The sequence below is a fragment of the Neomonachus schauinslandi genome, chromosome 16 (assembly GCF_002201575.2).
Source record: "Neomonachus schauinslandi chromosome 16, ASM220157v2, whole genome shotgun sequence".
NCBI classification, from domain to species: domain Eukaryota; kingdom Metazoa; phylum Chordata; class Mammalia; order Carnivora; family Phocidae; genus Neomonachus; species Neomonachus schauinslandi.
Genome location: NC_058418.1, coordinates 11,606,365 through 11,629,444, shown reverse-complemented (window position 1 = coordinate 11,629,444; position 23,080 = coordinate 11,606,365). Strand labels below are relative to the sequence as shown.

At 54.2% G+C, this 23,080-nt stretch overlaps 2 protein-coding genes across 9 annotated transcripts in view; one reads left to right on the top strand and one right to left on the bottom strand.

The window, feature by feature from the left end:
• The window catches only part of POU2F2 (POU class 2 homeobox 2), a 24,057-nt gene extending 14,440 nt beyond the window's left edge, over positions 1-9,617 (top strand). For 3 of the 8 annotated variants that reach the window (XM_044921988.1, XM_044921987.1, XM_044921985.1), the window contains 10 exons: positions 3,246-3,351; positions 3,449-3,540; positions 5,022-5,135; positions 5,320-5,461; positions 5,550-5,698; positions 5,777-5,953; positions 7,183-7,249; positions 8,490-8,691; positions 8,829-8,902; positions 9,156-9,617. In XM_044921988.1, coding sequence (XP_044777923.1) covers positions 3,246-3,351; positions 3,449-3,540; positions 5,022-5,135; positions 5,320-5,461; positions 5,550-5,698; positions 5,777-5,953; positions 7,183-7,249; positions 8,490-8,691; positions 8,829-8,902; positions 9,156-9,487 — 1,455 coding nt within the window. In that variant the 3' untranslated portion in view covers positions 9,488-9,617. Of the gene's footprint in view, positions 1-3,245; positions 3,352-3,448; positions 3,541-4,973; positions 5,136-5,319; positions 5,462-5,549; positions 5,699-5,776; positions 5,954-7,182; positions 7,250-8,489; positions 8,692-8,828; positions 8,903-9,155 lie in introns of all 8 variants that reach the window. The other 5 variants (XM_044921991.1, XM_044921989.1, XM_044921986.1 and 2 more) reach the window with 4 other exon arrangements.
• Positions 9,618-18,272: 8,655 nt separating this feature from the next.
• The window catches only part of ZNF574 (zinc finger protein 574), a 5,679-nt gene continuing 871 nt past the window's right edge, over positions 18,273-23,080 (bottom strand). Inside the window, exon 2 of the mRNA XM_021692261.1 lies at positions 18,273-21,232. Coding sequence (XP_021547936.1) covers positions 18,525-21,212 — 2,688 coding nt within the window. The 5' untranslated portion in view covers positions 21,213-21,232 and the 3' untranslated portion in view covers positions 18,273-18,524. The remainder of the gene's footprint in view (positions 21,233-23,080) is intronic.

Sequence of the window (23,080 nt, the reverse complement as noted above, 5' to 3'; positions counted from 1 at the left end):
ATTTTTTTTTTTTTTTTTTTTTTTTTTTTTTTTTTTTTTTTTTAAATATTTTATTTATTTGACAGGGAGAGAGATAGCGAGAGCAGGAACACAAGCAGGGGGAGTGGGAGAGGGAGAAGCAGGCTTCCCGCCGAGCAGGGAGCCCGATGTGGGACTCGATCCCGGGACTCCGGGATCATGACCCGAGCCGAAGGCAGACGCTCAACGACTGAGCCACCCAGGCGCCCGAGAAATGTCTTTCATGTCTTCTGCCCTGCCTTTGTAATTCTGACAGACATTGCCAAATTATCTTCTCACTAGTGATGTGCAAGAATGTGTGTTTCCCCATTTGCCCCAACCCAGCGTGTTATGCACTGCTGTTATCTTTGCCCATCAGATAGGTAAAAATAGTATCTCAGTGCAGTTATAGCTCTGTTTATCTTATTGTGAATGAGTCTGAATATTTTTTCATTCAGAGCTGTTTATATTTCCTTTGCTGGGCAGTCACCAGCCCTATATTGGCCAGATTACTATTGGATTGTTAGTTTTTCTCTTATTGATCTGTAATCACTCTTTATATGTTAAAGAAATGAACCCTTTGTGTCAAGTTGCGTATGTTTTTTCCTCAGTTTGTTCACTTCCTAGGACATTAAATTGGTCTTTGGAATAACAATAGCATTGGGAGGAATTGAGGGGCATATGTCATCCCCTCAATTTCCCAGAAGGAAAAAGAATGTCACTCTAAGTAACATAACTTTCAACTGTCGTAAAAGTTACTGAGCAAATTATGAAGCATCAGTGTGGGTTCATTCAACAGATATATGTGGAGCACTTACTGGGTGCCAGATATTCTAGATGCTGAGATTATAATAATGCCCAAAACTATCAAGATCACACTCTCATGGATCTGACATACCAGTGAGGGAGATGCACTGTGAAAGGGTAAACAGAAAGAGAGATACCTTGAGATAGTGATAAGTCTTACGGAGGAGGTGAAATGGAGATAACAAAGAGAGGGGTGGTGGTGGCTGCTTTAGATTAGGTGGTCAAGGAGGGCATCTCTGAAGAGGTGATTTTTTTTTTTTAAAGAGAGAATGTGAGTGCCTGAGGAGGGGGAAACAAAGGGAGAGAGAGAATCTTTTTTTTTTTAAGGATTTATTTATTTATTCTAGAGAGAGACAGAGCACAAGCAGAAGGGGCAGAGGGAGAGGGAGAGACTCTTAAGCAGGCTCCATGCCCAGCATGGAACCTGACGTGGGGTTCAATCTCATGACTCTGAGATCATGACCTGAGCTGAAATCAAGAGTCAGACACTTAACTGACTGAGCCACCCAGGCGCCCCTGAAGAGGTGATTTTATCTGAGTGACAAGAAGGGCCTAGGCAGGAGTATAAGAACTAGAACTGCTTGGCAGAGGGAACAGCGTGTGCAAAGGCCCTGAGGTAGGAGTTGAGGTGAGGAAGACTAGCACGGGCTTTGGTATGAAGGACCTTAGAGACCAGGTAAGGGGTTTTGATTGTATTATTGTGGCTATGAGAAGCCACTGGAGTATGTATGTGTGTGTGTGTAAGGGGGTTTTGCTTTTTCTTTTGGAAATGTTCAAACCTAAAAGTGGAGGGTATGATATAAGGAACTGTACGTGCCTTCACCCGCTCAGTAGACACCAACCTTTTGCCAATCCTGTTTCATCTATACCCTTCACTTTTTTGGTGGAGAGGCTGGATGTTTTTTTCTCTCCCTCTGTCCCTGCTTCATTTCCCTTTAAAAAAAAAAAATCTTTTCATTGAAGTATAACAAATATGGCAAAGTGCACAAATCATAAATATACAGATCAGTGACACTCACAAACTGAGCATACTCATGTAACTAGCAACCAGATCAAGAACTGAATATGGCCAGCTCCCCAGAAGCCCCTGGGGATGCCTTCTAGCCTCTCCCTCCCCAAATGCAAATGGAACCATATAGGATGCTCTCTATCATGTCTAGCTTCTTCCACGTATCACGTCTGGGAAGTTTATTTTGCTGTGTGTCATTACAGATTGTAGACTGCCCCTTCTCATTGCTGTAGCATTCCAGTGAATCAGTTTACTCACCCATTTCGATTCCGATGGGGACCTGGGCTTTCTTTGGGTTTGGGCCATTACAAATGGTTCTGCCCTGAACATCGTGGCACGTGTCTTTTGGTGAACACACGTACACACTTACAGTGGCTAGCACCCAGGTGGGGAACTGCTGGGTCATGAGACAGGTGTATGTTTGGCTTTAGTAAATAGTGCCTGTATTTGTTTTCTAGAGCTGCTATAACAACCAACCACCAACTGGCTGTCTTAAACAACAGAAATGTATTCTTTCACAGCTCTGGAAGCTGTAAGTCCGAAGCCAGTGTGTTGGCAGGGCTGGGCATCTTCTCTCTGGGTCTCTTCACAGTGCCTTCTCTCTGTACATGTTTGTCTCTGTGTCCAAATTCCCCCTTACTAAATGGACACCTGTCATATTGGATTAGGACCCTATCTTCAAATAAGGCCACTCTCTGGGGTTCTGGGGGGTTAGGATTCCTACATGTCTTTTGAGGGGCGGACATAATTCAAACCATAACAGTGCCAAAGAGTTTTCCAAAGTGGTTGAACCAATTTACTGTGCTGGAGTATTTTATTTTATTTTATTTATTTATTTATTGCTGTGCTGGAGTATTTTAAAGCTAATTCCAGACACGGTATCTTTTGCCTCAGGTGTTTTAAGAGAAGGGAAGACTTGGTCTGATTTACATTTTTAAACGATACTATTTGTTCTGTGGGAATGTAAGACAAGGCAAATATTTCTTCAAGAAAGAGAAGGTAAGGGGTGCCTGGGTGGCTCAGTCGTTAAGCGTCTGCCTTCGGCTCAGGTCATGATCCCAGGGTCCTGAGATCAAGCCCCACATCGGGCTCCCTGCTTGGTGGGAGGCCTGCTTCTCCCTCTCCCCCTCCCCCTGCTTGTGTTCCCTCTCTCGCTGTGTCTCTCTCTGTCAAATAAATAAAATCTTAAAAAAAAAAAAAAAGAAAGAGAAGGTAAATCAAGAGCGAGCCCTCCTGGGTCAGCCCAGATAGGATGCTCTGGTAGCCCGTGGTTGGGAGAAGCCTCCTGTGGGCCCTTAGCTAAGGGAAGCCATTCAGAGACCGTGCTCCATCCCTCCCCGCCCACTCTGTGGAACCCCTCAGGGCTCACACGGTGCAGAGGGAGCTGGGCCAAGACTCAGGCTGTCTTTCTGTCCATCCCCCTCCCTGCCAGGACATACAGCAGCTCCTCCAGCTTCAGCAGCTGGTGCTCGTGCCAGGCCACCACCTCCAGCCACCTGCTCAGTTCCTGCTGCCACAGGCCCAGCAGAGTCAGCCAGGTAAGGCCCCACCCACCCCATGGCCTCCCCTCCCCGAGGATGCTTCCACAGAACTCTCCCTCCTCCCTCACCCCGTGCAATCCCCTTGTCTCCCCAGGCCTGCTACCGACACCAAATCTCTTCCAGCTACCTCAGCAAACCCAGGGAGCTCTTCTGACCTCCCAGCCCCGGGCCGGGCTGCCCACACAGGTGAGAATGTCCACCGAGTGTGCCAGGCTGGGTGAAGAGGGGGTGGGAGGGTGAGGGTCTCTTCTCCCTCCAACCCTCCCCATGACCATAGGGGCCAGAACAGGAGTCGGGGGACCTGGGGACCAGCCCTGCTCTGCCACTGATTTGCTATGGGACCTTAGACAAGCCACTCTCCCTGTCTGGGTCAGCTTCTTCCTCTATAGAAGGAGGGGAATCAGCCAGGCCAGGGACTCTTAACCCTTTCAGACACATGGACTCCTTTGAGAATCTGATGAAAGATTTTGATCTGACCCCCACTACCCCAAAATGCACACGTGCAAAAAACCCATAGGTTGTGGCCTGGCCTTTCTTTCAGTTTGCTGACTGGGTTCTAGACTTCGATAATAATCTTTCATGATTCTTTATGGATTTCGACATTCCCTCCTACCCACTTTTTTTTAACAGCCCTTTCAAAAAATATGAACTATTTAACCCAAAAAATTTAGAGACTAATACTGGGCTGAGCTGAATTCTGAAATCCAAAATGCTTGGAAAACCAAGTTGTTTTTGTAATGTGAGACCAGAAGTTATTTGGCTGCAAAACCCATCTTGACCTAAGGCAAAGGAGTATGACTTTCCTTTCTCCCTCCCATGTGGTATTTGTGCTTTGCTGAGAGCTGTTAATGTGTTCAGTGATGGGGTGATGCCTTGACCCTGATGGGGGGAGTCACATTATTTGTGACCCGTATAGGCTTTCTAAAATCTGTAAAACTTCTGAATTCCAAAACCCATCTGGCCCCAGCATTTGGATAATGGATCAAGGACTTATGTGACCAACATGGTTGCACTCACCACCTGTTTCAGATATTTTTAGGGAAATAAAGCAATTCAGAGAGACCTGTTGCTTCTTTGTAAATCCCCCAGGCACCCTCCTCATCTACTTTTAAAAATGCTTTCACTTTATCTGCAACCTTTCACGGGATTCTCCCATCAACCCCATGGGGTGGGCAGAGCAACCATGATTATTTCCATTCTGCAGAGGGGAAAACTGAGGCCCAGGGAGATTAAGAAACTTGCCTGAGTTACCCAACAATTCGGTAGCAGAGCCAGTCATTAATTCCTGCCTGAGAGAAGGATAAAACCATGGCCCCCAGCTCCAGGGAAAAAGCCGATGGTTGAAAGGAGCTGGCTACTCCTGGGACTTTGCAGGCTGGGAGGGAATGTGCAGAGAGAGAGTTGGGGGCAGTGAGAGGTCCCTATGGAGTAGCAGAGTGTCCCCTTGATGGGGATTGACAATGAGTGCGCATCAGCCTCCTGGGGACAGGTAGAGGAGAGCCTGCAGGAAGAGGTGGGATGGCAGAGAGGGAAGGAGGGAGGGAGGACTGCGCAGCCATTGCTGAGCCCCATCCTGGTCCTCGATCCTGCACCCCACCCACCCCTGCCCACCTTACCAGGCCGTGACCCGCCCCACGCTGCCCGACCCGCACCTCTCGCACCCGCAGCCCCCCAAATGCTTGGAGCCACCATCCCACCCCGAGGAGCCCAGTGACCTGGAGGAGCTGGAGCAGTTCGCCCGCACCTTCAAGCAACGCCGCATCAAGCTGGGCTTCACGCAGGTCTGGGGCCACCCGGCAGCACGGGCTCCCTCTCCGCAGCGCGGGGCAGTGGGCGTGGCCAGGTGGTGGGCGGGGCGAGAGACCGCAGCCGGCCGGTGGGCGGGGCCAGGGGTGTGGCCAGCCGGTGGACCGGGGTGAGCCCGGCGCCCTGACCGCCGCCCCATTCCCCACCCCACTTGGCCAGGGTGATGTGGGCCTGGCCATGGGCAAGCTCTACGGCAACGACTTTAGCCAGACGACCATCTCCCGTTTCGAGGCCCTCAACCTGAGCTTCAAGAACATGTGCAAACTCAAGCCCCTCCTGGAGAAGTGGCTCAACGACGCAGGTGGGACTGGGCCGGGGCTCCCAGGGCGGGCGGCCGGTGGTGGGCCCCGGAGGCTCCCTCTCATGCCCCCGTCTCCTCCCGGGCACAGAGACTATGTCTGTGGACTCAAGCCTGCCCAGCCCCAACCAGCTGAGCAGCCCCAGCCTGGGCTTCGACGGGCTCCCTGGCCGGAGACGCAAGAAGAGGACCAGCATCGAGACAAACGTCCGCTTCGCCTTAGAGAAGAGTTTTCTAGCGGTGAGGCCGCGGCCTTCGGGGAGGCCCTGAGGTGGGGGGTCGGGGTGGACCTGGGGTTCACCAGCCCTCTGCCTGCAGAACCAGAAGCCTACCTCAGAGGAGATCCTGCTGATTGCAGAGCAGCTGCACATGGAGAAGGAAGTGATCCGCGTCTGGTTCTGCAACCGGCGCCAGAAGGAAAAACGCATCAACCCCTGCAGCGCAGCCCCCATGTTGCCCAGCCCGGGGAAGCCAGCCAGCTACAGCCCCCATCTGGTACCAGGAGCCCCTCTGGGGGTAGGGGGCACAAAGCTCTGGCAACACCCCACCCCTAGGCAGGGGCCTCTGTGAAGCACAGTCTACTTGGTTGTCCACAGTGCCTGGCACAGGGGCAGGGAGACTCACCCTTAGCGACAGGCTGTCACAGGGTTGGAGCACAGTCACACAGGGACACAATTTCCAGGGAACTGTGGTCTTATGTGGGGGATACAAGCACCCACAGACACATACCAACAGAGCCAAAAATAGTTCTCGCTGTGCATGGCCACATGGGGAGAGATCCCAGGTAGGGGATGGAGGTACCCCCTCCCCATACACACACATACAGGTTCACAGCCACACACACAGACACAGGCAGGGACAGCGTTATGTCCCTGGGTGTACATTCAGGTTCACAGCTGCACGCAGACCTGCTTGGGATCAGATGCACTGGGACACCCCTTTATTGCATCTCATGTGGAAAGGGGCTGTGACGTGACAGAGAGGAGCCCCCCAGGCCCCTGGTATGGAGGAAGAAGAGACCACCTGAGCTGAGTTCTAAAGGACAAGGGAGAGGTAGCCAGCCACTTAAAGACTGCCCTGCCCAAAGGCCGAGAAGCCAGAGTGTGCTGAGCCCAATCGGAGGAACTCCAGTGCAGTTTAATGTGGTTGGAGCAGGAATGTATATGAATGAGTATGAGGGTAGGGGCGGGCTGGGCAGGGGCCAGACTCTCAAGTAACATGCTGAGGAGCTTGAACGTGAACCACGGGTGGTGAGGAGCTAAGGAGGAGTTTTGAGCTGGGGAGGGACAGGGTCACATTAAGAGTGAGGCTATTGGAGCTGATGGAGGCAGGGAGGCCAAGAAGGAGGCTGGTGGGTGGTCCCAGAAAATCAAGCAACAGGACATCCCAACACTCTGATGCAGAGACGCCCCTTATCATCATAATACTCCCCCCCCCACACACACACAGACGCTTTAGACCTGCAACTGGATGGTGTCAGAGAGGTGGGAGAACACTCTCAATTAGGAATTATTTTTTCCCACCAATGGCTCAGGATCACTTCGGGTAAATGTTAACGTAGATATGATGGAAAGAACCTAGCATAATACAAGCATAGCATTGTGCCCAAAGTCCCTTCTCCCCTCAGCCTGAGGGCAGATGAATGGGGGTCTTACCCACAGGGAGCGTCATGAGGGCTACTGGGAAACAGTGGCCTCACCATGCCTTCTTTCCTCTCTCCCCAGGTCACACCCCAAGGGGGCGCCGGGACCTTGCCATTGTCCCAAGCTTCCAGCAGTCTGAGCACAACAGGTCAGGGCGGGCAGGAGCCCGTGAGGGGGCTTTGGGAGGCCCAGTACAGGCCTGAGGTTCTCTAGTGGCTTAGGGCATCTGTGGGCCTCAAGGCTGAGCCTGGGGATGAGGGAGGCAGGGGGCACAGAGAGGAGAGGGCAGCCTAACCCTCCCTGCCAGAGCAGCTCGGCTCTCATCTGCTCTACGATTTCCTGTGAGAAAAGCACGGACTTTGCTAAAAGTTGATGTACTCGGGTTCTGGTCCTGGCTTTTATAAACTGTGTGAGCTCCAGGAGTGACTTTACCTCTCTGAGCCTCAGGTTTTATCAAATTATTGTGAATGTATAATACATACAAAAGCTATATACGTGAATATATACATACAAGAGTGTGTATGTCTGTGTACCCCCCCACACACACATACATGCTCTTTTGTGCCCAAAGTTCCCCTTGCTCCCTTCCTGGGACAGGGCCTGTGTAACACCACATATAAGAATAATGGAAAACTGGAGCCTGGCTGGCTCAGTCAGTGGAGTATGTGGCTCCTGATCTTGGGGTTGTGAGTTCAAGCCCTACATTGGGTTAGAGATTACCGAAATAAATAAACTAAAAAAAAAAAAAAAAAGAATAGAAAACAAACATCATATTGATTTTTCTCAGATTAAGAGATAAGAAGTGGAAGCTTATAAAGTTATAAAGGTGTGCCTGGCACTGTCTAAACTCTTTATGAAGAATATCGACTCATCTCATCCTCACACTCATTGTATAAAGTAGGCCCTGTTATTATCCCCATTTTCCAGATTAGGCAACTGAAGGCCAGAGAGGTGAAGGTACTCGCCCAAGGGCACAGATGGGGCGGAACAGGCAGGAAATTGCTGCCCGTGGCTGTCTGGCCATCCGGCCGCTGAGCCCTCTCCACCTCGGCGCGCACAGCCGCAACCCCCTGCCTGGCCCCTAGAGGGAGCCACAGGGCGAAGTCTTAGGGGCGCCCGGCGCCGAGGCTCAGGGCCGGATTCGCGCAGGGTGAGCGCACCCGGGCACGGGGCTCGACTCCGGGGGTGGCAGCTGCCCACGCTGCCATTATTGTGATCGCTGTCAAGGCGGCCTTGGGAAGAGCCGGCGGGAGGCCTAAGTCTGTTCCCCCGGAGGAGATGCCGCAGGGCGCGCGCTGGGCGGGAAGGCGAGCAGGGGTGGACCCCGGGTTCCCCGGTGGAAGACGAGTGGAAGCTGAAGTCTCCGTCTCTCTGTCTCTCTCTGGCAGTTACTACCTTATCCTCAGCTGTGGGGACGCTCCACCCCAGCCGGACAGCCGGAGGGGGTGGGGGCGGGGGCGGGGCCGCGCCCCCCCTCAATTCCATCCCCTCTGTCACTCCCCCACCCCCGGCCACCACCAACAGCACAAATCCCAGCCCTCAAGGCAGCCACTCGGCTATCGGCTTGTCGGGCCTGAACCCCAGCACGGGGTAAGTGGACAGTTGCACTTAGGGAGGCTGTGGGGAGAGAAGCAGGGTCGCTGCTGCTTCCCGGGTGGGAGCCGCGCCCCAGTTCTGCCGCCGGCGGGTCCCTGCCCCTGCTAACGCCTCTGCTTTGCCTCTTGCAGAAGCACAATGGTGGGGTTGAGCTCCGGGCTGAGTCCAGCCCTCATGAGCAACAACCCTTTGGCCACTATCCAAGGTGCGTGCTGCCTCATGTCACTCCCATCGCCACCAGCCTGGCCCCCTGGGGCCTCGAGCCTCCCCCCATTGCTGCTCCAGCCATGCCATCCTGCCCCGCTCACTGCATCGCTCGCCTCTTCATACCCATCTCACCTTTGGGGAAGGTGTGAGGGGTGCTGATGGGGGTCAGTGGGGCCGATGGGAAGATAGGGGGCACTGCGGGCAGGATGCTGGAAGGTGCCCCCAGCCCAGCCTCTCTCTCTCCCCACCAGCCCTGGCCTCTGGTGGAACCCTGCCCCTTACCAGCCTTGACGGCAGCGGGAACCTGGTGCTGGGGGCGGCCAGCGCGGCCCCGGGGAGCCCTGGCCTGGTGACCTCACCGCTCTTCTTGAACCACGCTGGGCTGCCCCTGCTCAGCGCCCCGCCAGGCGTGGGCCTGGTCTCGGCAGCTGCTGCGGCCGTGGCGGCCTCCATCTCCAGCAAGTCTCCGGGCCTCTCCTCATCCTCCTCCTCATCCTCGTCCTCGTCCTCCACTTGCAGCGAGGCCGCAGCACAGACCCCTGGAGGCCCCGGGGGGCCCGAGGCAGGGTCCAAGCCCGAGTGAGGGCCCACCTTGCCTCCCCTCCTACCCCTGTGACCCCCACCTCAGTCCCCCCCGCCTGGGAAGAGGGCGAGGGGGCCAGCAGTGGTGGTGCAGAGGGTCCTTGGAGCCGGAGTGACAAGGGAGGAAAGACCAAAAAAAACCCCCAACTAACCAAAAAAACAAAACAAAACAAGAAAGAAAGAAAGAAAGAAGAAAGAAAATGAAAGAAACCAACCAACCAACAAAAAGAAACCAAAAATAATCACAACAGAAACCAGCTGCCCCAAAGGAACCAGAGGTGAAAAACAAACCAAAACCAAAAACAAAACAAAAAAATCCCCCACAAAACCAAACCAAAAACCAGTTGCGAGCCAGACCTCAGTGTGCTCACCCTCACCGCTACGACACCAAATAAGAACCCCAGCCAGGGGCAGAGAAGCCTCGGCAGGGCGGACCTCTCGCTGAGCCCCTGGCTGGGGGGCCAACTCCCAAACTTGCCTCCCCCAGTGGGGGCCAGAGAAGGCAAAAGAGAATGTGCCAGCCTCCAGCCCCAGCCCCCAGCCCTGGCCCAGCGAAGACAGGGCACAGCCTGGGGCCGACGGAGTGGGCTCAGAACCACCCGCCAAATGTTCTTTTCCAGAAGGTGAAAGAGAAGGGGCCCGAACAACCTTACACCAAATATTCAGTAGCTTCATCCAAAGGATGTACAGAATTTTTAGCGTTATGCTCAACAGAATGTGTCCCTACCATGTGTCCCCCTCTCCCTTGGCCTCCGGCTCTCCCCACCTGGGCAAGGGGTCTCGCTTTAACCTCCTCCCTCCCCCAGCCAGGGGAGAGTGCAGGGGCAGGCCTGGGATGACTTTTCACCCCTCGTACCTCCCCGTTTTCCCTTTGAAAGGTGGGCTAGGCCGGTTTGCGAAGTTCTAGCTCTCACATGTTCCTCCCCCCCAACCCTGACCCTCCTCTGCTCTGGAATCCACCCCCTCCCCGGCCCAGGGGAAGGTGGAAGTTTCGGGCAAGAGGGATGAGGTGAGGGCATTCAAGTTGTCTTTTTTCCCATCCTTGTCTGTCAGTTTCCCTGAAAAAAAAATTCATATTCCAGTGCCTATCCGTGGGATCCTTCACGTTCTTTGACATTGACCAGAAACCAAAAAGAGAACTCACCTCGCTCTTCCCACCCTGTGTCCCTCTGATACTGGCAGATGCCTCTTCCTCCCCCCCCCCACACATGTACACACGCACGCACCCCAGTGGTGGGGTTCCTCAAGGTGGCATCCCCATCAGGGTCCATGTGGCGGGGACAGTGCCATGACCTGTGGTCCCCATCCGAGAGGGCACTGTGGTGGCCACCACTCCCATGAGACCTCCCTCGAGTCTTGGCTGGACCCCATGTTTGCCCAGCCCCGGACCCGTCTCAGTGGACAGAGGAGAGACGCCGCTGGGAGCCACTTTGCCCTCCTGCTATTGTGGAGGCCAACAAAGTTTTGAACCAAAAAAAAACAAAACAAAACAAAACACAAAAAACAAAAAAAACCAAACAAACAATAAATTAAAACTAGAAAAAAAAGAATTTATAGATATATATATATATTTAAGGGAAAGAAGACGAGGACTCTTCAAGAATAAGAAGGAGCCGCGAGGTGGAGCCAAGCCCCTGCGCCAGTGGTCCAGGCCCTTGGTCCCCAAGGCGGATGGAAGGACAGACGCTTCTTTCTCTTCACAAATACCTCATGGACGTCGTCTTCGGGAAAGCCGGAGGGGGAGGCTGGGGCAGGGCCTGTCCCTCAGCCAGGGCGGATGGAAGCGGGTGGGCAGGGCTGAGAGAGGGGGGTCAGGGACAGGGGTGGAGAGCCCCAAGCTCCCTGCCCCCCAATCCATTGAAAAAGCTTTAAAAAAAAAAAGAAACAGGAAACAAGGAATAAGAAAGCAAAAAGAATGGACGAAGGAAAACGAACAAACTTTCGGGTGGTTTGATTCCTCCTTTGATTTCTTTTTCTGTTCTCTTCAGTCTGTTCTCTCTCTGCTCCTCCCTCTCCCTCTTCCTTCGCTCTTCTCTTGCCCCTCCCAGTCTCCCGTCTTTCTGTGTCTCTCCTCAAACCAAAGTGTTGCTGTGAAGGACTCGAGCCATTGAAATCAGAGGCCTGGCCCCCGCTGGGCGGAGCAGCCGGGAGCCCGGAGCCCCGAGCCAGCCATGCTGCTGGGCACTCCGAGGAGAGGCGGCCCCCGCCCTGGGCCCCCATCCCCCCAGGCCTCAGGGTTCTTTCTTTCTTTCTTGTCTCCCTTCTCCCACCCGGGAAATGAAACTGTTGGGCTGGGCCACGGAGACAGCAGAGACTCGGCTGTTTTGGGGGTCTCGGGGTGCCTTGCCTGGGCAGCCGTGGAGTGGCCGCCCCTCCCGCCCTGGCACCGATGGGGCCTGGCATGCCGTCGACCCATCCTCGCCAGAATGTAAGCATCTCCGCTGAACCGACTCCCTGCCCTTACCCTACCTCTGAGTTTGTCCATTTTTATTTCCTGAAGAGAAGGGACTGGCGAGAGGGCCTGGGCCCCTGCCCAAGGGTGGAGAGGGGCCAAGGGCTCCTGAACAGATAGAAAAGACATTTGAGCAGAGCAAAGTGAAAGGAATTACGACCAAATACCCCTCCGAGAAGACAGGCAGCATGGAAGGCATGGTGGAGATGACTCAGAAACTATGATTCTAGACCAAAAAACAAAACAAAAAAAAAAAAAAAAAGAAAAAAAAAAAAACCAAAAAAAAAAAAAAAAAACCCAAAAAAAAAAAAAAAAAAGAAAAAAAGAAAAAAAAAGGAAAGAAAATCCAGGACTCACCACCACCCACTTCATCCTGCTTCCTCCCCATCAAGTCCTGCCACTGGGGACCTCTCCCACACCCCGCACCCCGGTGTGGCGGGAGTGGGGCAGAGAGGAGAGGAGGAAGCAGGGGCAGGGATGGGGCCGATGCCCTGACATTGGTGGAGGGACCCCCGTGCAGCCGGGGGTGGGGGGACTCTCCCCATCCAACCCCCATAACTGGGAAAAGAAAAACAAAACAAAAAAAATTCCTGGGAGGGGAAAAATAACCAAATCCCAAGCTTTAACTACAGCTGTGAAACCAAATATTTGGAAGGGGGTGGGAGGGAGGGGCAAGTGTGCCCCAGGTCTCCCCCCTGGGCCCCCCTCCCCCGAGGACTCGAGATAAGGCACCAAATACCTCATAGAACTTTAATGTTAAAAAAAGGAAACCAAATATCGTTGGCTGGGGGCCAGCCAGGGCAAGGGGCTGGGGGACTGGAGGGAGCCAGGGTTGGGAAGGTGATGGGGGAATTCATGCCCCCCACCCCGCTCTGCCCCTTCCACTCCAGTACCCCTTGTCTCGACTCCGGGAAACAAAACTATCTCATCGTTTTTATTTTGTGGTCTGTACAGAGCCTGTGTCCGTGTGTCTGTGTGTGAGCGAGAGAGTTGGGGGGCTGGGGGACTTTATGTGGGAGATGGGGAGGGAGACCCCAAGCTAGGCTCTGGGCTAGGTGAGATGTCTGAGGTGGGGGGCCAGCGGCCTGGGCTAGAAAGAGAGGAAGATGAGTGGATTGGAGGTAGGGGGAGCCTTCTGAATTTCTCTTCTCCCCAACCCTGACCTCCTACTTGAGGGAGGGACAGAGAATGGGTCTACCCTAATGGTGGGCCTTTTGTGCCAAAAAAAAAAAAAATGCCAGTAACTAAAACACCTCTCTGTTCTCTTCTGGGGGGGGGGGGGGGGGAGGGGGGGGGGGGGGGGGGGGGGTATAGGGGGGGGGGGGTGGAGATGGGGAACCCAAACCCTATAGGAGTTGGGGCTAAGATCAGGAGGGGAGGGAAAGGTATGAGTTTCCCCCGCACATCTCCTCCCTGGAGAAGGCCAAGAGAGGGTCTCCTAGCCCCGCACCCTGGGCAGACAGGCTAAGGGATTAGCCTTGTACGTAGGTGATGACCTGACTAATTTCCTTGCCCACCCAAATCCCAGGGTGCCTCTCTCTCCCTTTTAGCCCAGGGTAGGGGGAACTGAGTGAGAGAGAGAGTGAGACCGACTGAGCAAGATTGAGACACGCGGGCCCCCACTGGCCTCCGAGTGGGAAAGGCAAGTGCGAGAGATAAAGGCCTCCAAGAGAAAAAAGAAACAAACCAAAGATTTAACCATTTAAAAAAAAAAAAAAAAAACCCACAGACAACTCCGCTACCTTTTTATACGTTGGAAAAAAAAGTGAAAAAAATTAAAAAATAAAAATTAAAAAAAATACACAAAAACTCCAAGCCGCAGTTCCTTCGTGCGGTTTGAACTTTGACCTCAGCAGTCTCCAAAGCAAGATGACGATGACAAAGGCGAAAAAGAAGAAAAAAATAATGTATATTTTTAAGTATTTGTCCTTGAAATGTTAGCTCCTTGTTAAACAAACACAAAAAGGAGAGAAAAATCTAGAGAGAAGTGTTGCTGGGACGGAGACAACTATTTACTATGTCTGTGACCCCTCCCTTCTTCCTCCCCTTCCTCTTCTCTATCCCTGCTGCCCCTCCCCCAGCCCGTCCTCCAAGCCCGGGGGCTCAGTATTTATTTATTTACATAATTGCAGGGTGACTGGGGGCCTCTCTGCACTTGTAGAGAGGGCCTTTGGATCATGGTGGGGTGGGGAAGGGGCAAGGAGTCTGGGGGAAAAGCAGGGACCTGATCTCGGATCAACTCCTCTCTGCTAGCTCCTTTCTGGCTTCCTATCCCACTGCGGCCACCGTCCCCTCCCAAATCCAAGCCTGCACTAGAGCAAGATGACCACCCACCTTGTAAAGATCTGAGTGGCTCAGCCCTTTCTGGGGTGGGTGTCTCCCACCCACTCATTCAGATGACCAGGTTGGAATGGGGAGGGGAGGTGGTGGCAAGGAGCGGGCAAGGGAGACCATGAAGTGGTGTCTGGAAATTGAGTAGGCCTGGAGGAGACCTGCCTTTTGTCCGTTCTCAGCAAGTTAGCCCCACTTTCAGTTCTGTCTGACCCCTGTGTTGGTAGCCCCCCCCCACCCATCCTGTACCCCCTCCCTGTCTCCTCGTGGTAGCGGGTTAGCGTTTCAGTGTTCTTAACTCCAATCTGCTTGTTCATTGTACAATGTGCTTCTTTTAAGGCCCCGTTTTTGTAACTTGAGTGTGTCATTCATCTGAACAACATCAAAAAATAAAAAAGTAAAAACTGTACAGAGAGAAATGCTTTCTGCTCTCCTGTGGTCTCCTCTCTGTACCGGTAAGGATGGTGGGTATGTGTGTGCTGCGGACAAGGAGGGGTGGGGGATGGCTTTGCTTCTGTTCACACAGAGCAAATGTTCAGAAGTGAGGCCCGAGCCGTGATTTCACCCATCAGAACCAGGTCTCAGAATTTAGGATGAATTCCAATTCCTGAATTCACATCTCACTTCTGCCATTTTATAGCTTGTGTGATTTTTGATATCTGACCTTCAGTGTCCTCATCTGTAACGTGTGGGCAATACCAACCCTATGGGGTTGCAAGAATTAAATGAGATGACGAGGTAAGTGCTTAGGACAGATCTCTGGCAACACTGTCTTCAATAAATGAGAACTACGGGAAATCCAGGAAGCCAGTGAGTCTTCCCCACTTCAATCCCCAGAGACTAACAAGACCCTTGAAAAACAGTTGACTTTGAAATTGTCTGGTGGTACAAGGTACACTTTTTCAGAGTGACATTAACTCTCACTCACTCAAATTTTTGTGCCCAGCTTGACTAGGTCATTTGGCAAGAACAATGGCTTAGAGGCCAGGCCATGGGCTGATCCCCAAGACCTCATCACTGAAAATCAGAAATGGTGTCGACAACTGGGTTTTCTCACTGGCATCATGTCTCCTTGTCACTGTTTCATCCCTCTGATGTACGCTTGGCACACAGGTGCTGGGATTCTGCAGTTTCAACAGGAAGGGATGGGGGAGACAGGAGAAAGGAAAAGAACAGAAGAGGGGTTGGATCACTTAGATAAGAAGTATTAGCACTGCATCGTTTTGGCAAGATTGAAAGAAAGCACCTCCCTAATTCTCAAGACAAGTCTGTAGGGATGGGAAAGTGGGATGTTGGTATAGAGGAAGGTCACTTGTCTAGCCCCCTCTGGTAGGGTGGTGCAGTCAGAACCATACAGACCTGAGTTCCTTGTCACCCAGACCATTCTGTGGCAAGCACAGACAGCACACCTGAGAGCATCCGCTTGCAGCCCCATGAATGTGCCCAACTGCTCCACATGCCCTTCCTCTGGCCTCCTCTTGTCATGAGCATATTGGGCTCTAGTGGACCACTGTTGTGTTCCCTTGATTTTTCTTCTGCTTATGTAGCTTCCATATCCAACTAAAAATAGGATATGCAAGGCTCTTTTTAGAGGGGTCAGCAAGTCACCTGCATCAGAATTGGTGTTTGTTTATTTATCTTGGGGGATGGGGGAGAGGCAGAGAGAGAATCTTAAGCAGGTTCCACACCCAGCCTGGAGCCTGCCACGGGGCTTAATCTCATGACCCTGAGATCATGACCTGACTCCAAATCTAGAGTAGGATGCTTAACCGGCGGAGTCACTCAGGCACCCTTACTTATTTTTAAAGATTTTATTTTTAAGTAATCTCTACACCCAACGTGGGGCTGGAACTCACAACGCCAAGATCAAGAGTCACACGCTCTACTAACTGAACCAGCCAGGCGCCCCAGAATTGGTGCAGATCCTGGGGGCACCTGGGTGGCTCAGTCAGTTAAGCATCTAACTCTTGATTTCGGCTCAGGTCATGATCTCAGGGTAGTGGGATTGAACCTCAAGTCAGGCTCTGTGCTGGGTGTGGAGCCTGCTTGGGATTCTTTCTCTCCCCCTAAAAAAAAAGAAAAAAGGAAAATGCAGATTCCTGGATCTCATCCAGACACGTTTGCTGGATCTGAATCTCTGGGGGAACTGCCTAACGAACATTAAAGTTCAAGAACCTTTGTCTGTCCAACTTAAACCCCAGCATCCAACAGGGGTTTGATTCGTGCCATCCTTTTTTAGGACAGTAGTTCAACTGAGGACCATCAAGTTTCAGCGGGGTGATGGTGAACAATGAGTCTTGTTCATCAATAGTGTTTGCACACGTCAACTTTTCTCAGGGTGGGAGTCTGAAGTTTTCATTAGAGGCTCTAAAAAGGAACCACAGTTGAGGAAGGGTGATCACCCCACTGTCACAGAGCCATTCTTCTCTGCTGAATCTGGGAGTCAACCAGCACCCTCAGGGTTCCCCCTTCCCCTATTCCTGTCCCTTTTCTTGATTCAACCTTATTTTTATCTGGTTTGGCAAGGATAATTCCTTCAATTGTTCTAAGCACTTATTTGATATGACTTTCAGGACGTTGCTGCTCTTCTTGGGAGGGGACAGTTTGAGAATTAATCTCTACTTGGGGATTGAAGGGGATCTGGCATGCGGGGCCGAGATGGCTTGAGTCCTTTTGGCAGGGTGTGAGGTCACTGAAAGATGGTGCTCATGATCCACACACTCTGCTGGAAAGCAACTGCTTAACAGAGAACTGCTCTTCATTAGGTCAGTTTATCAAACGGGTGATCTTTTTCTTTAATAAGTCTTATGTAGTAAAATTTCTGTTACAGGTTAGGAGACTTGGTTTCTAGTCCTGGTCCACCGCCTGTGGCCTTGGTAAGTCTCCCCTCTCTCAAGCCATTTTTCACCTGAACATAAGGCGAAACCAGTGTGTCTCTGAGCCCGGTGCCCAGAGCCTACAGGTCTAGTGACGGGGCCGAGAGTAACAGACTCTCGGGCCTCCCTTTCCCTGGTTTCAGTACAAATAGCTTCCCTTCACCTCTCATTTATTAGGGGTCCAAGTATGAATTTTCTCCAACAGGAAGACTGGAGTATGGAGTAACCTTGGCGGAGCTTATTTTTCTTGGGCTGAGGCTCTTTAAGAGACAACACAATCATAGCAACTGAGCGTTCCCACCAGTCACCATCTTCTTGACCGCCCTCCCCCAAGTATGTAGAAGGCAGAAGACTGTGGAGGAAGCATAGGGGCGATGAAACCAGATGAAACTAGGCTTCAAATCAAGCTCTAGCCTATGTGGGTTGAATGACCATGGGCAAATCACCTCCCTGCTTCTGACTTCAGACTCTTTCCCTGCAAGATGTTCTCCTCACAGGTGAGTGTGCCAATTGTTATAAAAACCTAAGTTCTTGAGACAAACTAGACAAACACCAGCTAGCCACTCCAACCACCCCTCTCCCCATGTCTGTTGGCTAAGCCGGAATTCTAGGTGGGCGTCAAGGTAGCTTATGAGGCTGCCTACCCCCAGAATCTTCTCCAAGGCCGCAGTTGGGTCTGGTCCTGGGAGACACTCTCCTCTACTGCCCTGGAGATCATGCCTTTCCCAGACCTGCATTTGCCCTCAGGGATCTATAGTGAGAAAACCAGATGGCCTTGGGGGAGATGGTTCATGTCAGGCCAGGAGTGGGGGCCAGAAGTGGTGAGAAAAAATCTGAATATTTTCCCAAATTTTCCTGCCACCAATTGAAAACAGCTTCTATGGGGCTGTGGAGACCTCTAGTGGCAAGACAGCCACACTGCTTCCCGTGCCGCACCAGGGTGAAGTCCCTGCTCTCTGAGCCAGGCCCTGGGACTCCAGGTCCTCTTTAGTTCAGTAAAGGTCTCCTGAGCTCCTACTACTTGGCAGGCCCTGTTCTGGATGCTGAAAAAGCCATAAAGTCAGCTCCCAAATCCCACCCCACACAGCTGGGCCAGACAAAAACACATAAATGTCCAATTCAGTCTTTATTGACTGTTTCGTATTGGGGCCACCCGCACTAACAGGTGGAAGGTGGGGGTGGGGCGGGGCGCCTTTTATACATATCAAGGACCCCAGAGCTCCCCCCTCGGAAGAGAGAATAAATCCAGTTACAGAACCTACATGGTGGTTGGGAGAGGCGGAGGAAGGGGCACAGTATCTACAGAGACTTAAGGGGACACTGGAGGAGGTTCTTCAGCAACAGGGACTGGTGGTGCTGAAGAGGGAAAGGGGGCAGGGTCAGCCGCTGATCTGGACCCCCTCGGCCTCAGCCAGGGGATAGATCTCAATGGCCTCCACCAGGGGCAGCGCCTCCACTGCAGTCTCCATGACGGCCAGACCGACGGCGGCCTCGGCCTCGGCCACCTGCTGCCGCACGGCTGCCTGATGCTGCTGCTGGTGGGTCTTGCGGTGCTTCCAGAGGTTGGAGAAGGAGCGGTAGCTCTTGCCACAGTCAGGGCAGGAGTAGGGCCGCTCCCCCGTGTGAATGCGCCGATGCTCTGCCAAGCGCATGGAGATGGCAAAGGCCTTGCCGCACACTTCGCAGGCAAAGGGCCGCTCGCCTGTGTGCAGGCGCCGGTGGTCCTTCAGGTGGGTACTCTGACGGAAGGCCTTGCCGCAGTCCGGACACGGGTACGGCCGCTCCCCCGTGTGGATGCGCCGGTGCACCTGCAGCGAGGTCTCCGTGCTGAACAGCTTCTTACACTCGCTGCACTCCAGGCCCCGGCGTCGGGCAGGGGCCGCGGGGGCCGTGGTGGCCGTGCCCCCCAGGGTGGTGGGGGAGGCAACCGGCCCGCGAGTGGCCCGGGGAGCCCGGGGGGCCGGGGGCTCCTTAGCCAGGACCTCGCCCGGCCCAGCAGCCGCATGGGCCGCCTCGTGCGCCTGCAACCGGGCCGCCGAGCCCACTTTCTTGCCGCAGGTGCCGCACTCGAAGCGCCGGGGGGCCTGGGCCGCAGCAGCAGCGCACCGGTGCTCACGCAGCCGCAGCGAGGAAGGGAAGGCGGCCCCGCAGGATGGGCAGCGGTGCGGCTGGCGGCCGGCATGGGCCACGAGCTGGTGCACCTCCAGCAACCGGCGCAGCAGGAAGGAGCGGGGGCACTCGCGACACTTGTAGGGGTACTCGCCCGTGTGGTGGTAGCGGTGCATGAGCAGGCGGTAGGGGCGGTGAAAACGCACGCCGCACTCCTGGCAGCGGTAGGGGAAGTGCTGCGCGTGCACCAGGCGGTGCTGCCGCAGCGTGGAGCTCTGCGTGAAAGCCTTGCCGCAGTCCCCGCAGCGGTAGGGCCGCTCCCCCGTGTGCGTGAGCCGGTGGCGGGCCAGGTTGGCGGGCGAGTTGAAGGGCTTGGAGCAGTCTGGGCAGGGGAAAGGCCGTTCGCCCGTGTGCGTGCGCAGGTGGTTACGCACGTGAGACTTCTTCTTAAACATCTTGCCGCAGATGCCACACTTATGGCGCCGCTCCAGCCGATGCACAAAACGCTGGTGCCGTGTCAGCTGCAAGGCCTTGCCGAACTCGCGGCTGCACAGCAGGCAGCGGTAGGTGCCCGGGGCAGCCGGCCCTGCTGAGCTCTCTTCGGCCACAGGAGGCTCCGGCGCCTCGGACTCTCCAGTCTCTGCCGGGGCTGGCTCGGGGAGCCCAATGACCGGCTCCTCGGGGGGGACCGGTGTGGTGGGCAGAGGGACGCCCCCCGCCCCGTGGGTACGCCGATGATACAGGAACTTGGTGAGGTTGACAAAGGTCTTTCCGCACGGACACGAGTGCAGAGGATTCGGGGTGTGGGCTCGCCGGTGGGCCAGGAGCAGGGCCTCTGTGCCAAAGGCCAGGCCGCAGTCCACGCACAGGAAGTGAGACTCGCTGCTGTGGTCTCCGAGGTGCTGGTCTAGACTGGAAGGGCTGGGGAAGACACGACTGCACAGAGGGCACTTAAAGACGCCCTCCCGGTGACTGCGCAGATGCTGCTGTAGCTGGTGAGGTGACAGAAAGAGCTGGTCGCACGCGGAGCAAAAGAGCTCCTGGGTGGCCGTCCCGCCTGGCTCTCCGCCGTTGTTCCTCCGGGCCTTGCGCCCCCGGCGATCGCGCCCAATGGCTTCACCGTTGCGCAACTCGTAACTGTGGTCAGAGGACGGCAGGGAATCGGGCTGGGACACAGGCACCTCTGTAGGTGACGGAGTCAGGGTCTCCTGCTGCAAGGCAGGCTCCTCCGACTCGGGGACCGGGGCAGGGAAGTGGGTGGCCTGGTGCTCCAGGAAGTCGGCTGGAAGCTGAAAGAGCTGGGAGCACTCAGAGCACTTGTACAGGAGCAGCTCCACCTCAGTGACCACCTCAGTGGTGGCGGCGGCGGAAGGGACAGCTGCCCCTTCCCCACCCTCCTCTGCCTTGCGGTAGGAGTGCTCCACAGCCACACGGGCCTGGCCCACAGGGGTCCCCAGGACCACCGGGGACCCCAGGACCACGGGGGCCGCAGGCTTGGCGGGAGTGCCCCGGAGGTGCGTCTGCCGGTGGCTCAGCCAGAGCTCCTGGCTGGCAAAGAGAGCCTTGCAGTCCACACACTCGTAGTGGATGGTACTGGAGCTGAGCGCGGGCGCCTTGGCTGGCGGCTCAGCCGCCACCGCCTCCTGGGGAGCCATCATCTTCAGGTGCAGCTCCTGGTGCTCCAGGAGCTGGCTGGGGGACAGGAGCAGCTGCCCGCACTCCAGGCACTGGTACTGGCTCTCCTGCACCAGGGTTTGATAGAGGCCCGTGCCGGAAGCTGCCTCCGTGGCCACCGCGACTCCAGGCTCAGCCACGCCCACCAGCTCGAAGTGCTGCTGGGGCACATGGGAGTTCTGGTGCACCAGCACTTCCTCCAGGGACCCGTACAGCTGGTTGCACTCGGAGCAGACATAGCGGTGCTCGATGTACAGGACCGTCTCCTCGGATTCCTCGGTCATGGCGGCAGCAAGGCCCTGGGCTGTGAAAAGAAAGAGGTGGGGACAGATCCCAGTAAACTGCTGTCTCCTCCGTCCTTCTGAGGGACAATTCTTTCCCTTTAGCACTCCCGGCCAAGACCCTGTATGTATTTTACCCTCTAACTTCTTGCTTCCATTTCCCACTCCCACCCCTCACCCCCAGCAATCCTTCTGCTCCTGAACACACGAGACTACCAAGCACAGAACCTTCCCAGCAGTCCCTTCCCAGAATCTATCCAAGGCTCACCTCTGAATCAACGCGCATCAAACTCCACCCACCAGATCCTCGTAACCTGTCCAACCCTCACCTCCCATGCCTCTCAGCTGGCCCACAGCCACGCGCATTACACAGGAACCTGTGTCCTCTCCATTCGAGCCTCCTTCCCAACTCACTACCCCATTCCTGCTCCCCGGTGCCTCGGGGAGTCCTCACAGGCCCTAACGGCCACCACTTCTCCCAGCCTCCCTCCTCCTCTGTTCCCTCCCCCAGGTTCCTGACATCTTTTTACACCAAAAGACTCAAACTGCCCCAAGCCCCCGCCACTTTCTGCATCCTCACATGGTACAACCCCTCTCCTTTACATACGCCCGTTAGACGCTGTCTCTCCCTCTGGTGCCCAGATCCCTCACATCAAACTTGCCCTTCCTTCAACCAACTTGTCTCATGCTGGCGTAACCCATCACTACACCTACACTTTCCCCTCCTAGACCACTTCTCCATGATACCCAGATCCCCCTTTTCAAAGTGCTTAAACCTCTCTAAAAATCAAAGCCCTCTCCCACAGCCCTAACCCCCTATCCAGAATACCCAGCCCCACTTCACAAAAGCCTAACCTCTTCATACCTATATTCTACCTGTCACCCCAACTCGTGTCTCACTCTTCACAGAAATTACTTGTTCTTTACATTGAGACCTCACCTACAATTCTAATCCCGCCTGGGGTACCCAGATCCCCTCTTCTACCCCAACCACTATAGGGATGCCCTAGGTGCCTCTTCATATCAACCTCAGCCCCTCTTCTTTACAAAATGACCCAGCCTAACCCATTTTAGGGATGCCCAGATACGGTCTTCACATCACCTTAAACCCTTCCTTACAAACCTCTGTGCCTAACCCATGCCAGGGACGCCCAGACCCCCTTTCACATTATTAAAATACCTAAGCTGAATTTCTTCTTTGCGAAATGACCCGTTCCCACCCTAGCCCATTCTAGGGATCCCCAGATCCCCTCTTCGTATCGGCATAAACTCCTCTTCCTTGCAAAAAGACCCAACCCCACTCTAACTCATTCCAGGGATGCTCAGACGCCCTCTTCATAACAACTTAGTTTCTCTCCTTTGCAAAAAGATCCCAGCACATGCTCTAACCCAATCCAGGGAGATCCAGACTACCCTTCACAAAGGCTTAAACTTTCACACATATGCCACCACCACCCCCGCCGGCCCAAATCCCCTTTAGGAATACCCAGACCCTACCTTCTTATGCTGAACCCCCCCGCCCCCCCCAAGCTAGACAGAGGATAGCCAGACCCCTCTTCCTCACACCCAGACCCCTCTCACCAGCTTATTACCCTGGGGATACCCAGACCCCCAACTTCTTGTCAACCTAACAGCTCATTCTCATTCCAGCGATACCAAGACCTTCCCCCACTTAGTACACGGACCTCTCCAACCCCCTAACCTTCTCCAAGGATACCCAATTACCACTCTTCACCTTGACCTAATTCCCTGTACTTTCCAAAAACATTACCTCTACCCAACCTAGCCTAGGGACACCCAGACGCCCTTTTCACATAACATAACCCTTTGCACAGACACTCCTCTCAACCCATTCCAACGGTAGCCCCCCC